Source organism: Panthera tigris, chromosome C2 (assembly GCF_018350195.1).
Source record: "Panthera tigris isolate Pti1 chromosome C2, P.tigris_Pti1_mat1.1, whole genome shotgun sequence".
NCBI classification, from domain to species: domain Eukaryota; kingdom Metazoa; phylum Chordata; class Mammalia; order Carnivora; family Felidae; genus Panthera; species Panthera tigris.
Genome location: NC_056668.1, coordinates 157,351,347 through 157,368,965, shown reverse-complemented (window position 1 = coordinate 157,368,965; position 17,619 = coordinate 157,351,347). Strand labels below are relative to the sequence as shown.

The following is a 17,619-nucleotide window of genomic DNA, read 5'->3' as shown; positions in this document are numbered from 1 at the left end:
AGAGATTTAAAACAATGATCAAATCATAAGCACGTATAAGAGAAATGGGCCCTCTCTTACTCTTTTCATGGGAATGTAAATTGGTACATCACTGGTAGAAAGCAGTTTGGTAACATGTAATATAAAATCTAGGGGCGCCTGGGTGGCTCAGCCAGTTAAGCATCAGACTTCAGCTCAGGTCATGATCTTATGGTCTATGAGTTTGAGCCCCATGTTGGGCTCTGTGCTGACAGCTCGGAGCCTGGAGCCTGCTTCACATTCTGTGTCTCCCTCTCTCTCTGCCCCTCCCCTGCTCACACTCTGTCTGTCTCTATCTCTCAAAAATAAATAAACATTTAAAAAAAAATTTACTGGGACTTAGGGTACCTGGGTGGCTCAGTCTGTTAAACATCCAACTTGATCTCACAGTTCATGGGTTCGAGCCCCACATCAGGCTCTCTGCCATCAGCGCGGAGCCCACTTTAGATGCTCTGTTTCCCTCACTCTCTGCCCCTTCCCCCCAAAATAAATAATAAGAAAACATTAAAAAAATAAAATTTATAAAAAATAAATAAAATCTACAGAATGTTGGGCCCACTATCAGTACATTTGAGATCATAAAAGATATATCCTCATTAATTGTAAAAATATACAGTATAAATTACTGTAGACAATAAAATAGTAAGGTTGCGACATGGCAAAAAAAAAAAAAATCAGTATTTTCACATATGTAAACCATAGTTAATTAGAAAACATCAGAAAAGACTCCAATTCCAAAGAACCAATGTATCCTGAAATATACAAGATCTAGATGAAGACAATTTTAAACAGGCCTGAAACATAAACACAGTGCTTAACCAATAGAAAAGCATGTAACGTTCTTAAACAGAAATTCAGTATCATAAAGCTGTCAAGGTAAAGCATGATACATAAACAATGGAATTCTACATTACTATGCAGCTATTTAAACTGATATTATAAATCTGTATTTCAGTATAAATTAGATCAGTGCATTAGTTGATTCCTCAATTTTTAATGTCTATTTCTCCAAACAAAATCTTACCTTTTTCTTCAAAGTCCAGCACAAAGCTACTTTTTTTTTTTTTTTTTTTAAACATTTATTTATTGTTGAGAGACAGAAAGAGAAAGAGCACAAGCAAGATAGGGGGAGAGGGAGACACAGAATGTGAAGCAGGCTCCAGGCTCTGAGCTGTCAGCACAGAGCCCGATGCAGGGCTCTAACCCATGAACCATGAGATCGTGACCTGAGCCAAAGCTGGATGCTTAACCAACTGAGCCACCCAGGCACCCCCAAAGCTACCTCTTTTATGGCCTTTCCTAATCTCAGATACGGTACTGGGTGCTTTGTCCCCTTCATTTCCATCTGAAAAGGTTTATCACACTCTTATACCAATTATTTTACTCTGCTTTGTTTATTCTCTCTATGCTCATTTCCCAAACCATGATAAGCTAATGGCAAAATCACATCATTTCCACCACATGATAGATATTTTAATGTCTATTGGAAGCACAAATGCCTACTAAGTACTTTTAAATGTTCTTACTTTATTAATAGTCAGAAAAATCCACTAGAGTATAAAGATATAACTTTAGAAAATCCTACCAGCAACAATTTAAAAGAATGGGATTACACAGTACCAATAAAGGCAGAGCAAAAGAAGTGTTCTTATGTAACACTCCGCGGGGATCCCAGAAATCACTATGGAAAGGAATTTGGCAGTATGAGGCAAGAACCGTATAACAATTCAAACTTAAGCATAGTAATTCTACTTCTAAAAAATAATGAGAAACAAAGAAAGACCCTAGGTATAGAGACAGACTATTAGAGAATTATCTAGAGTAAGGAAATGGCTGAATTATGGCACAAATTATGTAGCCAATAAAAAAACTCATATAGAAAAAAAACAAAGGTAATATGTCAAAATTTTGATAGTAGTTGTCTACAGTGGGTTTAAGAAAGTTATATTTTCTTCTTTCTAATATTCTATGTGTTCCAAAATATACTACTTTCATAATCAGAGAACAAAGACTAATGAAATAAAGGTAAGAATGATGGGAAGAAAGAGTCCTTACCTAGGGAGGTCACATTTCCATAATTCTCCAGCATCACATCCCAGTACAAGGCCCTCTGAATTGGGCCCAGACACTCCCATTCCTCTGAAGTGAAGCATACTGACACCTCCTCAAACATCACCAACTCCTGAAATAACAGGCGTATGTGAGATTCTCCGTGCCCTGGAGCTCCCCTACTGAGATGAACAAGAACGATCAAAGAGTCCTAATGAAACCCCACATAAAGTCTACCCTCCAAACGCTTGGACTGTGATTTAGAGACAAGAACTGACTGGGCCCCAAACATTAGGATGACAGAGGGCACCTCAGCCAGTTTGGTAGTGCAGAGAGGGCCTTAGGAAGGAAAGAGAATGCAAACCTTACCTGGGGCTGGGCTGTTAGGAGCATGAGGGCCATTAATTGATTTCTTGGATTCTCTTCCTGGGAAAGGGCAGAAGCTTCAGGGGCAGGAGAATCTGAGGAAGGAGAAAAAGCTACATGTGAAGTTACTGCTGTTCCTGCCCACTACTCCAAGTCCTGTATCTTTGACAAACAAAGAATTCAGAAAGACCCAGAACTCCCAGGGCTAGACAATGATGGCTATAAAATGACTTACAAACCTTTTGAGTGACCCTGTGTCTCCCTCTCTCTCTCTGCCCCTCCCCTGCTTGCACTCTGTCTCTCTCCCTCTCTCAAAAAAAAAAATAAATAAACATTAAAAAAAAAAAAATTAAAGGTAAGAGGGACCCAGGAAAGGACAGGTAGGGAAGAGCAGAAAGAACTTGGTACCACAAGGGTTTCATATACAAGACAGGAGAGGAAGCAACTAACTGGGAGTACAGGGATGAGCCATAATAAAGATTCTGAGAAAGTCCAAAGCCAGGGCCACCAAGTACCATGTTGAGGATCCTGGAGATTGAACACCACTGGGTCAGTAAAAGGATTTTGGCAAATTTCAGCTATGTGGCTGCCACAGGGTGCATGAGGAACTGCTGCTCCTGGAGTGCTCATCCCCTCTTGGAGAATGTCCTGGTCCTGAACAAGAACTGGAACCTGAGAATAAGCAAAACAAAATAAGCCAACTCTTCTTGTACCTCCAGAAAATGGACTCACCTAACCACCATGGACCTCTTTCTGCCCACAGTCTAGAAAGAACTATGAGATCAGAGACCCACCTCAAGTACAGAGCATCAAAACAGCAGTACAGTTTTGCCTTGAGAACAATGGAGCTGGCCCTCTAGCTCCACTCATGGCACTGGTGACCTCTCTCCCACTGAGACTGAACAGAATGGTGGAAACAAAGGCAGACCCGGGTGTGGGCTAAGAATCAAATGGGAAGTAACAAGTCACAAAGGAATGGGTTTTAGCTCTAGACCTGGTTTTAGATCAGACTTAGGTTCAATATACTCTTCTACCTATTTACCCCTTTGTTATCCCTTCTTGCCCCAAGAGAAGGAACACTAGAGTCGACACATGGTTTTGTTGCTAGCTAGCTATCTGACATAATGCAATTGAGTGAAACTTTTTCTGTCTCCATTTTTTTATCTCTTAAATGAGGATGGATTAGTGCTTTATAATGAAATATTTAGCTCTAAAATTCTTCATTTTTATGATAAAAATAAACAAGCCCATCCCTGGCGCCATTCCCAAGTTTAAGTTAAGTTAACTTGAGTCTGAACTTAAGTTAAGTTCAGACTTCCTCACATACGAATGTTTCTAGTGGACTACAGATTGACAGAAAGAGATCTAACACACACTAGGAAATATATTAAGATCCCAATTTCATGGTCAAGAATATAAAATCTTTCCAGAAGTAAGATTCCCTGGGTCAGAGAATCCCTAGGGGCACACATAGGGAGATCCTGCCAGATTAAGAAAGCTTCAGTCTTGCTCCCCCTTGCCTTTCCAGACTTAATACAAACAATACCTATGCTTCTGTTTAGGGAAATACTTAGAAACATTATGTTTTTCAGATTACTGAACCAAACCTCAGCATTAGCAAGCATCACCCAGAAGGACAAAGCACAGTTAATGCCTTTGTGCTACTTCTGAATTGGGCCCAAGGCCCCAGTCATAAATCCACTTCTCTGCAGATATGCCATGATGTGAAATAGCTCATGAACCTGCTGTAATAAGCATTAGGGTGGCTAATGTGCTATTAATTATTTATGAAAATCACAGGATCACCCTCCAGCACAGCTTGCCCTGGCTCAATTCTCTCCTGCCTTCCATCCCAAACTCTCTCCCCTCCCCCCTTCTCACTTTCAGTGCTGGTCCATCGAGGTCTTGCTGTAGCTCCTCTACCAGGGCCACGGCCTCCTCACCACTCCCAGGGCGATGGATCTGCACCCAGGTCCGAATCTCCCCAGGCAAGATGCTCAGGAACTGCTCCAGGACCAGCAGCTCCAGGATCTGGGCCTTGGTACGTGCTTCTGGCCTCAGCCACCGGCGACAGAGCTCCCGGAGCCGGATCAGTGCCTCCTGGGGTCCAGATGTCTCATGGTAACGTAACTGTCTAAAGTGCAGGTGGGAGGTCTCCCAAACAGAGGAGCTGCTTCCTTGGAAGCTGGTTCCCCATTTCCAAGTATCATCCTTCCCTTTAACAAGACCCTCTTGTCTCAGAGCATTGTGGCCCCAATTTTCTCTTGTCATTGTTGTCATTTAAGAAAGGCTCCTCTCCGGGTCCCCTCGATCCTTGCTTGATTTCTTCCTTAAAGCTTGGAGAACATCATCTAGAAGACCTCAAGAAGTCATTGATAACATTAACCCAAAGGAACAACCAAGTTTTTGAGCCCCCAGTTTCTAGTGATGAAGAGAACCTCCCTGAACACAAGTTTCTAGGTGCTGAGCAGTGCTTCCTCTGACAGAAGCCCCTGCCCAAGGCTCTGTAGACACAGACACTCATGTTACCCAGACGACTGCTACAACCAAAGACATGAAATTCCTTTAGTCTTTTTTTTAATGTTTATTTATTTATTTTGAGAGAGGGCGCGCGTGCGCACACACGAGCAGGGAAGGAGCAGAGAGGGAGAAAGAGAATCCCAAGCAGGCTCTGCTTACAGTGCAGAACTCCATGCGGGGCTTGAACTCACAAACCCTGAGATCATGACTTGAGTCCAGATGCTTAACCGACTGAGCCACCCACATGCCCCCAAATTCCTTTAGTCTGCATTCACAGTGTTTCCTCCACCTAATTACAATAAATCCTTTATCTACCACTCTAACAATGGGCATCCTGGCTACTCCTGTGTGACCCTGAATAAGTTACCTCACTTCCGAGTTTTAGTTCTTTTTTTTTTTTTTTTTTTAAGCTTATTTATTTTGAGAGAGAGCTAGCGAGAGAGAGCACGCACAAGCAGGTGAGGGGCAAAGAGAGATGGAGAGAAAATCCCAAGCAGGCTCCACACTGTCAGCACGGAGCCCGACACAGGGCTTGAGCCTATGAACCGTGAGATCATGACCCGAGCTGAAACCAAGAGTCAGACGCTTAACCAACTGAGTCACCCAGGCGCCCCTTTGAGTCTCAGTTTCTTAACCAGCAAAATAGGGGTAATAACAGTTCCTATCTCAGAGGCTGGTGTAAGAATTTGATATCTACATGCATTTCAAGTTTTGGACAGTGCCTGGTATATGGACTCAAAAATTAGTTACTATCCTTCTTTAATTAGCACTCTTTCCTATGTTCTGTGCAGTCAACAAGTATGGTCTTCTTTTTTTTTTTTAATGTTTATTTTGAGAGAGAGAGAGCACAAGTAGGGGAGGGCGCAGAGAGAAGGAGACACAGAATCTAAAGCAGGCTCCAGGCTCTGAGCTGTCAGCACAGAGACCAATGAAGGGCTTGAACCCACAAACCACAAGATCATGACCTGAGCAGAAGGTGGACATTCAACCAACTGAGCCACCCAGGCGCCCCTAACAAGTATGGTCTTAATCCTGATACACAGAAGACAAAACCCTAACACCTTCTCAATTAACAAAGAAAAGCTGAACTAAGTTAGCTTTACTGTACATACTTTGGATTCTCTGAAAATTGTTTACCCATTAATCAAAATATTTGGATACATTTGACTTTTATTATACAAAACTTAGGCTTGCTGCTCTCTAAAAATCTTCTTTTTTTAGAAATAACATTTATTGTTCTCATTACAAAACATAAAATTTGTAAAATCAGAAAAGACATACAAAACCAGAGAATAATCACTGCTATTGTTTTGTACTATATTCTTCTGATCATTTCTCCCTGTACTGATTTGGATCACATGATTGGAACCAATAGTACAGCTCTGTAACTTGCTTCTCACATGTTATCTCAGGAACATGACATCACATAGTCTTTATCATTATTTTAGGAGCACATGAGACTATGCATACTTAAGTAGTCCCCTATTGTTAAACAGTTAAATTATTTATAATTTCCTCTTATTATAAATTAGGCCACAATGAACATCTTTGCTGATGAATTTTTGGTTATACCTCTGCTTATTTTTTCAGGAAAAATTCCCAGAAAAAAAAAAAAAAACTGTTGGGCTGGAAGCTGAGAATAGTTTTAAGCTTTTAAAGTCATAACGGTTAAAACACTATCAATGACATACGAAAGCACTCTCACTAATTTTATTTAACACTCGGACCCTTAAGGAGCATGTGTATAACTGAACAGAGGAGGCAGAAATGTAAACACAATTTCAATATAATGTATAAGTAAAATTAATAGGAGGTCATACAAGCACAGAAAGAATTCATGGAAGGTAATTTTGGATTGGGCTTTAAAGAAAAATAAAGACCACTGGAGTATTAGGCAAGCCATTCCAGGAATAAAGAAACTATATTTTCAAAAGCATGGGGATGACAGTATAGCTCTATTACAAATGTGCTTTGAAAAAAAAAAGAAAAAAAGAAAGAGGAAAAACAAAACAAAACAAAACAATAATGTACTTTGCAAACCAGAGAAGTAAAGTAAACTCTGGAGGTAAGGCCATGGGAGTAGAGTCAAGAAGTAAACAGAAGTCAAATTCTAAAGGCTCTTAAGAGGCAGAACAAAGAGGTGATCACATACTATATGTGATAAGCAACCAACAGAGAGATTTTACTTTATATTTTTTGTTATTTTTTAAAATAGGTAATACTGATTCAAAGTTTTAAATTATAAAATACATACTGTGTAAAGTTTCCCTCTTCCCACTAGTTTCTTATGTATCTTATGTATCTTTACAGTTATTATGTGTATATGTGCATATATATATAAAACAATGTATAATATATATATTTTTTCATAAATGATAGGACACCATGAGTCATGTACTGCATCTTCCTTTTCTCAATTAACAATGTATCTTAGGGATGCCTGGCTGCCTCAGTCAGTGCAGCATGCAACTCTTGATCTTGGGGTTGTGAGTTCAAGCCCTAGGTTGGATGTAGATTACCTAAGATTACTTAAAAATAAAATCTATTTAAAAAAAAAAAATGTATCCTAGAGATCTTTCCTATCACACATAGCTCCTCCTGTCTTTTTACCGATGCATAGTATCGCTGTATGGGTTTATCATGATTTATTTACCCACTCTATCACAGATGGGCAGTTTTTAATCTTTTCTAACTAACAATATTCTCATGAAAAACTCTGGGCATCTATCAATTTGCATGTGGGTAGGCATATACATGAAAAGTTCCTCGAAGCAGAATTGCTGGATCAAAATTTATGTGACTTTATAATTTTGATATTGCCAATTAGCCCTTCATTGGCCCTGGACTAATTTACAATTTACACTTCCAGCATGAGCGATATGGGAGTACCTTTTTCCTCACTCCTTCACCAAATCTAACTTGCATTTTGAGTAAATGAGTGTATTTTTAAAAGGAAAATTAGTCCTTTGTTATGATAGGAGTGGCAAATTTTTCCTTTGTCATGTCTTTGCCATATATCTCATGTGACTTTGTTTATATTTGTTTCACCATGCAATCATTCTTTTTTTTTTTTTTTTTTAATGGCTCTGGGTTTTGTGTCAGAGTTAGAAAGGATTTTCCCACTCTAAGTGTGAAGGAAGTACTAACTCACAAGGTCAGAAATCTATATAGGAGGAATGATGGGGGAGGGAGGACTGGATCTTAGGAAGGCCAGTAACGTTTTTGCAATAGTCTCAACAAATGATGAAATTCTACACTAATCAGCAGTAAGGATAAAACGATTGAGAAAAGCTGAGCAGTTCTTGGCAGTTGATCTGGGTGCGGGTGATGGAAAGGAACTTTCAAAAAGGGTTTCTATTCCATGTTCACAGGCCGAAAGATTCAATATTGCCAAAGTGCCAGTTCTTTGCAATTTATCTACAGATTCAATGCAATGCCAATCAAAATCTCAGCAAGTTATTTTGTGGACACCAACAAACTCACTCTGAAGTTTACACAAGAAGCAAAACACCCAGGATAACCAATAAAACATTCAAAAAGAAGGACAAAGTAGAAGGACTGACACCACACAACATGAAGTAATGAAGACAGTGTGGTATTGGTGAAAGAACAAATTAATGGAACAGAATAGAGAGCCCATAAATAGATCCACATAAATATAGTCAACTGTTATTTGATAAAGGAGCAAAGGAAATACAATGGAATAAAGATAGTCTTTTCAACAAATGGTACCAAGACAACTGGACATCCACATACTTACTTACTGACTTACTAACTAAATAAATAAGTAAATAAATAAATAACTTAGACACAAATCTTACACCCTTCACAAAAATAACTCAAAACGGATCTAAATGTGAAATGCAAGAGGCACCTGGGTGGCTCAGTTGGTTAAGCATCTGACTTCAGCTCAAGTCATGATCTCACAGTTCGTGAGTTCGAGCCCCGTGTCAGGCTCTCTGCTGAAAGCTGGGGGCCTGGAGCCTTCTTTGGATTCTGTTTCTCCCTCTCTCTCTGCCCCTCCCTTGTTCGTGCTCTGTCTCTCCCTCTCTCTCAAAAATAAATAAACATCCAAAAAAAATTTTTTTAATGTGAAATGCAAAACTATGAAACTCCTAGAAGATAACAGAAGAAAACCTAAATGATCTTGGGTATAGTGATGACTCTTTAGATGCAACACAAAAGTGTGATTCGTGAAAAAAAATAATAAACTGAACTTTGATAAAATTTAAAAACTTCTGCACTGTGAAAGACAATATCAAGAGAGTGAGATGACAAGCCATAAACTGGGAAAAATATTTGCAAAAGACACACTTAATCTGATAAAGGACTGTTAACCTTTTTATACATTATACAAAGAACTCTTAAAACTCAACAATAAGAAAACAAACAACTCAATTAAAAAATGGCCCAAAGACCTTAACCAACACCTCACCAAAGAAGATATACACATTCTAAACAAGAATATACAAAGATGCTCCACATCATATGCCACCAGGGAAATGAAAGCCAAAACAACAGTGTAATACCATTACACACCTATCAACACGGCCAAAATCCAGAATACTAACCCCACCAAAAGCTGGTGAGGATGTGAAGTAACAGGAATTTTCATTCATTACTGGCGGGAATGCAAAATGGTACAGCCAACTTTGGAAGACTGTTTGGCAGTTTCTTGCAAAACTAAACATACTCTTTAACATACAATCCAGCAGTCATGCCCTTTGGTATCTATTGTGAAAGGAGTTAAAAACCTATGTCCACACAAAAATCTGCACACAAATGTTTATAGCAGCATTATAAATAATTGCCAAAATCTGGAAGCAACTGAGATGTCCTTCACAAGGTGAATGGATAAATGTGATACATTCCAACAACAGAATATTATTCAGCACCAAAAAGAAATGAGCTATCGAGCCATGAAAAGATGTGGAGGAATCTTAAAATGCCCATTACTAAGTGAAAGAAACCAATCTGAAGAGACAATCTACTGTACAATTCCAAATACATGGCATTCAAAAAAAGGTAAAACTACAGAGTCAGTAAAAATATCAATGGTTGCCAGGGGGTGGGAGAAGAGAGGGATGAACAGGCAGAGCAGAGAGGATTTTTAGGGCAGTGAGACCACTCTGCACGATACCATAATGGTGGATACATTATATATGTCATTTTACATTTGTCCAAACCCATAGAATGTATACCACCAAGAGTGAACCCTAACGTAATAACAATAGAATTTGGGTGATTATGACATGACAACGTAGTTTCATCGATTTTAACAAATGTACCAGTCTATGGGGGATGTTGTAAGTGGGGGAAGCTGTGCATGAATGAGGGAAGTATATGGAAAATCTCTGTGCTTTCTGCTCACTTTTGGTGTGAAACTAAAACTGCTCTAAAAACTAAAGTTTATTTTGAGAAAAATAAACAAAAGGGGAAAAAAGGATCTTCTACAGTAAATTATTAGAACTCTACTCTTCCTTCACAGATATAAATACATCTTACAACATACATTTTGTTTACTTCCCACAAAACATTTGTGAGCTCTGAGTTAAAAAAGAATAAGAGAAGGCTCAGAAGAACTAAGTAATTCACTCAAGGCTATTTGACTGGTTGTATGTGGGAGTAAATTCTGAAATCAGGGATTTTAATTCCAAAAGTCCAAAATACTTCCATCTAAAAGACTTCTGAAAGCCAAACAACATCCATTCTAAAGCAACAGTTTCCAAACACCAGTTCATTACAAAGATTTAATCTGGCAAACTGTAAAACAAAAAATACAGTAACTATACACAGTGACTAACAGAGGTTGGCAATGACCTTTCTTGCAAAGGATGGCATTTATTCCGAGCTTACAGTGTCAGTATTTAGCTTTAAAATATATTCCTTTGGGGCACCTGGGTGGCTCAGTGGGCTAGCCAACAGACTCCTGATTTCATTTAAGGTCATGATCTCACTCACGGTTGTTGAGATGGAGCACTGCATCCGGCTCTGCGCTGACAACGCAGAGCAGAGCCTGCTTGGGATTCTCTCTCTTTCTCTCAAAATAAATGAATGAATCTATATACTAAATAATGGCGGCATGGGTGGTGTAAGTATGCTTTTTAAACACCAGTATAACACAAAACTAAAAGATAAAAATCAATCCATCCCTACCAAAAAACAAAAACCAAAAAAGTCCCCAGGAGTCTGGTTGCCACGGCTCTAGAACTCCCAAGCTGTCTCCACCAGCCTCAGCAAAGACTGGGGAAAAGCAGAAAGGCCCGGCCACCGAGGCAGCTGTCCTCATTGTCTGACTCGAGCACCACAGACACACAAAGACTCCGAGGTGCTGTCTTCACTGCCTTCCCCACGCCGCCATCCGCCCAGTCCAAGCCCCGGCGTCCACGCCAACACGGAACTGAGTAGGGGCTGTGCTGGGGGCCGGTGGCCAGGAGGGGTCGGCTGGGTGGGCGCTGCCCTAGGGAGCTCATGCCCGCCTCTCCGGCCGCCCACCCGACCCCAGCTTACCCCGCTCACCCGGGATTCCCGCTGCGCTTCCGGCCTCAGGCACCGCCGCCTGGGCACCAGAACTCCAAGAGATGACACGGGAACAGGACGCAACTGCGGCCCAGGACCAGAATAATGGCTGACCCGCTCGTACCGCTACTTCCGGTTGCTCGCCAACCCCTCCCATCCCTGGCTCTCTGGCAAGCCGTATCTCTATGATTCGTTTTCGCCAGAGTAGAAGATGCCGGCCGAGCTTCCGGGCGCTTGGGTTTCCATTACTCCGAACGAACTGATGGAAGCTGTGCATCCCACGCGTAAAGGATGCGACGGTGAATAATATGGCCCGGGCCCTCGGGACACTTGTTGGCTCCTAAAGGAGCTGAACCTACTATCTTAGCTTGTACCACCTGGACTTGTATGAAGAAGGTCATAGCTCTTGAAATACACTGTGCTTTGGAGAGACCCAAAAGCGGTAGTCCTGAAATCAATCTAGTGTCTCCTAGCCTTAGAAACGGCTGGGGAGGGGCTCCAGAGTGGTTCAGTCGGTTAAGCGTCAGACTTCGGCTCAGGTAATGATCTCGGAGTTCATGGGTTCCGGGCCAGAGTGGGGCTCTGTGCTGACAGCTCAGAGCCTGAAGCTGGCTTTGAATTCTGTGTCTCCCTCTCTCTGTGCCCCTCTCCCGCTTGCACTCTCCCTCTCAAAAATAAACATTAAAGGGGCGCTTGGGTGGCTCAGTTGTTTAAGCGTCCGACTTCAGCTCAGGTCACGACCTCATGGTCCGTGAGTTCGAGGCCCGCGTCGGGCTCTGTGCTGATGGCTCAGAGCCTGGAGCCTGTTTCCGATTCTGTGTCTCCCTCTCTCTCTGCCCCTCCCCCGTTCATGCTCTGTCTCTCTCTGTCTCAAAAATAAATAAAAACGTTAAAAAATTTTCAAAAAAAAAAAATAAACATTAAAAAAAAAAAAAAAGTGGCTAGGGAGCAGAACAAAATGTAACTCAGGCCCTTCCCAGTCCAAGAGATTGTGCAGATACTTTTGGGTACTGAAAAATGTTAGTAGTTACTACACAGATGAAGAGATTATTTCTACATACTAAATTATTTGAGTCAGGTATTAAAAGCACCTTCTGCTTGTGACCTGAAGTATATGCCATCTGTTCTCTATATACCATAATCACTTTGGCCTACCTGTGAATTTTGTGCAACTCTTGAGGAATGGTTCTATCCATCTTAACATTCTTCCATCTCCAGTGGGCACCATGACATCTCTGGTTATTTTGCCTCAGGGCTTTCTCTTCCAGCCCCTCTCAGGTACTGCCTGGAAGAAGTGGTGAGAATAACAGCCCCAAGGGCAACCCAGAAGAATGACAAATAAGAATTGGTACATAAATACCCAAGCTTCCTGTGCTTTGACCAAAAAATTCTCAGCTATGTCCCACATGGGTTCTTAGGGGGACCCAAGTGAGATTGAGCCTTAGTTGCTCAGACTGGGACCACTCAATATCTCACACTTTATTGGCTTTTCCTCTATTGTCTGTCTTATTCTCCCTGCTTCTCTCTTCTGCTTCTTGGGATCACCCCTCTCCCCCTCCCCCCCTCCCCCCAGTTATCTATCTATCCCTAAGTCCTTATCTCAAGTTATGCTTTTGGAGAAACCTAAACTTATAATCAACAATTTAGATTCAAATAAAAATGTGCCTTCATCAATGCCCAATTTTGTGAAAACCCATGTATCAGTCTGGCTGGAGACTAATTATCTTGTTCCAGAGGATCCAGGAGCTAATTCTTTAACTTCTAGGTTAGATAGGACTTTTATAGGGACATGGATTAGCAAGCTTTAACACATCTCATCCTCCTGAATGGTACAGTAATGAGGAAAAGGAAGCATCCCTGGTCAAAGAGGGGTCTATGGTTAAAATTTCTTACCACATGGAAAGGGATCCAAGCCCAACTAGCTAGAAGAGACTATGAGAAACAGGTCCTCATGGAGAATGTACCTTGATGGATGACAGTCTGGGAGCCTCAACAACAAAAATAAATGAATCTTTACCCTAGTGTTTCACTGTGAATGTAACTCAGTTGTTTCCTGTATATCTGTTTTCTCTCTACTTTTTCCACTGCTGCTCAGCTGTGAAGAAGAATCATCTGTCCCCCTTATAGCTTCTTCATTTTAGTTTCTGTTCTCTCATACTTTATTTGCTGTGGCTCCTAATGCTCTTTCCATACATCATTTCATCTTCAGTTCCTGCTTTTAACTGCCTTATTTTTGTCCTGTTTCCAATTGAAAATTTCCATAGAGAGGTATTCCAGTTGGATCAGCCATTAAATATCATCTCTGTTTGGGCAGAGCTTTTGCCCCACCCAAATCATAGCAGAGGTTGATAATTAACCTAGAGATAAGCTTCACATGGGTCAAGTGCCTGACCCTGGTCCAGTCACCTGTAGTCCATTATGGACTAAGTAGGGTCACTTGGAACAAAATATGGTTACCTCAGCTTCCCTCTCAGCCAAAACTGGACCAGGGAAGCCTCCTGGAAGATGATTTTGGCAAGGCAGGTTCTGTGATTGACTAGGCTAGGACAGTAGTCAACTATGGAAAAGGTGGGCTTAAAAGTCAGGAACTCTGACATCTTCAACTTCTCACATACTAAAATGGCATGATAGTTTGTGGCCCTGGTTACAACTTGATTGAAAGTAATCAACATTTTCATGTTTAGCAATCATGATCATGATTATTCTGTCTTCTCCCATATTTGATTTGAGGTGCTTGCCACCTCTTTGTCTCCTCAACATCTTCTCCACAAGCCATGGTACCAAACAATGTGATGGTTGGAAAGGACCTTAGTTAATCATTTTACTAAGGATCTTACTTCTGTCTGCTTTTCAAAGTTGTCTGCTTTTCAACTGCCCTTCTAACTTGACTATGATGGTTCACCATTTGTCTATCTTGGTATCTCTTCTACTCTCCTGAATTTATCAACTTCCTCTTCTCTATTTTTTTTTTTTTCTGTCCCTGAAGAAAAACAATGAGCTATTTCCAATTTCCCCTCCTGTTTTCAATGTGTCACCTCATTCCTTACCCATATGTGAAGGGTTTTGTTGTTTTTGTTTTTGTTTTGAGGTATAGGTTTCTTAGAGATTCTGTTTCAACCACAGGAAAATAAACTAGTAAAATCAGCTTTCTTCTTTATTTTGGCAGATGATAAGAACAGGGATGCGGAGTTCAGAGTTGACTCCAAAGAAGGAAATTTCTAAAAGGTCAGAATCATCGAATGGGACATCAGGAGGATCCTGTGTGGTGGTTCCTGAGGGATCAGAAGCTATAGGCCTGTAAAGATACTTCAGAGGAACTAAAAGGCCAACCCTCACATGGAGAAGGAGGTAAATTGGAAAGTGATTTCTTGGGAGTAATAAACAAGGAATGTTTAAAACACACAAAAAAGATGAATATGCTGAACATAAGGAACATCCTAATATGTCCTTCTGAACATCAAGGAGTTCTGAAGGAACAGAAATTCTATCAATGTGGTAAATGTGGCAGATCTGTCAATCAGAGCTCATCCCTCAATGGGCATCAGAGAATCCACACTGGAGAGAAGCCTTAAGAGTGTAATGAGTGTGGTAAAACTGTCAGGCAGAACTTTCCACCCAATGTATATTTTATCTCAGACATTATAATTTTCATGTCTAGAGGTTCAATTTGGGTGGTTTTATTTCTTCCATGTCTGAAAGTTCAACCTTTCCTCTAAGTTTTTGATTATGTGATATATAGTTATAATAATTGTTTTAATATCCTTGTTGGTTAATTCTAATATCTATATCAGTTCTGGGTCAGTTTTGATTGACTGATCGTGTATATCTATAAATACAGGTTGTAATTCCTGTTTGTTTACATGCCTGATAGTAAGTGTATGCCAGATATTTTGATTTTTACTTTGTTGGGGTCTGGATATATTTTGTTCCTATGAATATTCTTGAGCTTTTTTTAGAGAGTTATACAAGTAATTACATTATGGTCAGAGAACATGCTTTGCATTCTTTCAATCCTTTTAAAAGTATTGAGGTTTGTTTTATCATCTACTATATGGTCTATCCTGGAGAATATTCCATATGCACTTGAGAGAAATGTATATTATGCTGTTCTTAGGTTCAGTGTCCTAGAGATGTACATTAGGTCTCTTTGGTTAAAAGTGTTCAAGTCCTCTATTTCTTTGTTAATCTCTGATTTTTCTATTTTTTTTTAATTTTTAATGTTTATTTATTTTTGAGAGAGAGAGAGAAAGCATGAGCAGGGGTAGGGCAGAGATAGAGGGAGAGAAAAAGAGAATCCCAAGCAGGCTCCACACTGTCAGCCCAATGCAGGGCTCGAACTCACGAACCATGAGATCATGACCTGAGCCAAAACCGTCGGACACTTAACCGACTGAGCCACCCAGGCAACCCTGATTTATCTATCTATTCTTGAAAATAGGGTATTGATGTTTCCAACTATTGTTAAAATGTCTATTTCTCCTTTCATTCCTGTCGTTTTTTTCCTTCATATATTTTGGGGGTCTTTTTTTAAGTTTGTTTGTTTGTTTATTTACTTATTTATTTATTTTGAGAGAGAGAGAGCACATAAGCAGGGGAGGGCCAGAGAGAGAGGGAGAGAGAATCCTAAGTAGGCCCACACTGTCAGCACAGAGCCCAATGCAGGGCTTGAACTCATCAACTGTGAGATTATAGACTGAGTCAAAACCAAGAGTCAGATGCTCAACCAACTTGGCCACCCAGGCATCCCTGGGGGTGTTTGATTAGACGCATATATAATCGTTTCATCTTCCTGATGGATTAACTCATCCCATTTCATATCATTATCAGATGTACCTCTTTATCGCTAATGACTTTTTTCCTGTTTCAAAATCTATTTTGTCTGATATTAGTATAACCACTCCAGCTTTGTTATGGTTGCTGTTTGCATGATATATCTTTTTCTATCCTTTTACTTTAAAAAAATGTTTATTTATTTACTTTGAGAGAGAGCGTGTGAGCAGGGGAGGGGAAGACAGAGAGAGGAAGAGAGAGAATCCCAAGCAGGCTCTGTGCTACTAGTGCAAAGCCTGACTGAGGGCTCAATCCCACCAACCATGAGATCATGACCTGGGCTGAAATCAAGAGTCAGACACTTAACCAACTGTGCCACCCAGGCACCCCTATCCTTTTACTTTTGATCTATTTGTATCTTTGAAACTAAAGTGTGTCTTCTATAGAAATATATAGTTGTATGTTGTTTCTTTATCCGGTCTGAGCATCTCTGCTTTTTATTTGATTTCCTAACCCATTCACATTTAATGTGATTATTGGTGTAGTTTGATTTATGTTTGCCATTTTACCTTTTGTTTTTCACACATCTCATGCCTTGTCCTCCTTTACTTTTCTTTTGCATTAAGTGAATATTCTAATATAATATGTTAATTCCTTTAATGATTTTTTTCACTGTATTTTTTACATTATTACTTACTTGTTCTTAATATATATCTTAAGTGATGAGAATCTAATTCAGATTTATACTAACTTCCAGTGAGATACAAAACTGTGTAGTTCCTGCATATCTCTTTTCTTTCCCCCATTTTTGTGCTATTATTATTATAATTATACCCTTATGTAATTTTATGTCTTTTAAAGAAGCTGAAAGACAGCAAGGAAGTCTTATGGATCCTCCCAGGGTGAGTAAGTGTTGCATCCACACAAGTCCTGAAACAGAATGCTACGGCACCAGTGACAGTCACAGCAAAGTTTATTGCAACGAAAGGCAAGGCCGACCAATCGGGCCGACGCTTTTGATCAGAGTGTGGCCTCGAACAGCCGGGTACGGAGTTTTTATAGTCGACCACATCATCTTGTCATCACCTGGGAACAGAACAAAGAAACAGTTCCCAGATGGGGATGGAAACAGTTCTGCCACTGCAACCAGTTGACCTCCTTGACCCTGCCTCTGGCGCCACTTTTAAAACAAAGCTGTTATCTCTTAGCCTACAGTGTCAAAACAAAGCTGTTATTTCTCAAGGCTACAGGTTAGCCCTACACTACAATTTTGCCCTTACAGTGAGTACATCTTAAATGAAAAATTCACTCTGAACATTGCAGTCTCTCTAAGCCTTTAAATTCCTTTCCTCTAGTGGCACCTCAGTCAGTTAAGTA

At 40.3% G+C, this 17,619-nt stretch overlaps 1 protein-coding gene and 1 long non-coding RNA gene across 6 annotated transcripts in view; one reads left to right on the top strand and one right to left on the bottom strand.

Moving 5' to 3' along the window:
* The window catches only part of LOC102962044 (zinc finger protein 197), a 25,665-nt gene extending 13,004 nt beyond the window's left edge, over window positions 1–12,661 (bottom strand). Inside the window, exons 1-5 of one of the 5 annotated variants that reach the window (XM_042956989.1) lie at window positions 12,628–12,661; window positions 4,315–4,793; window positions 2,949–3,105; window positions 2,437–2,528; window positions 2,074–2,200 (exon numbers count right to left, since the gene is read on the bottom strand). In XM_042956989.1, coding sequence (XP_042812923.1) covers window positions 2,074–2,200; window positions 2,437–2,528; window positions 2,949–3,105; window positions 4,315–4,713 — 775 coding nt within the window. In that variant the 5' untranslated portion in view covers window positions 4,714–4,793; window positions 12,628–12,661. Of the gene's footprint in view, window positions 1–2,073; window positions 2,201–2,436; window positions 2,529–2,948; window positions 3,106–4,314; window positions 4,794–11,463; window positions 11,582–12,627 lie in introns of those variants that run through there. The other 4 variants (XM_007099031.3, XM_007099029.3, XM_042956988.1 and 1 more) reach the window with 4 other exon arrangements.
* On the top strand, window positions 11,684–17,619 carry LOC122230716. The gene is made up of 3 exons (XR_006207767.1): window positions 11,684–12,011; window positions 14,639–14,820; window positions 17,104–17,619. It is a non-coding gene; the product is annotated as an uncharacterized LOC122230716 (long non-coding RNA).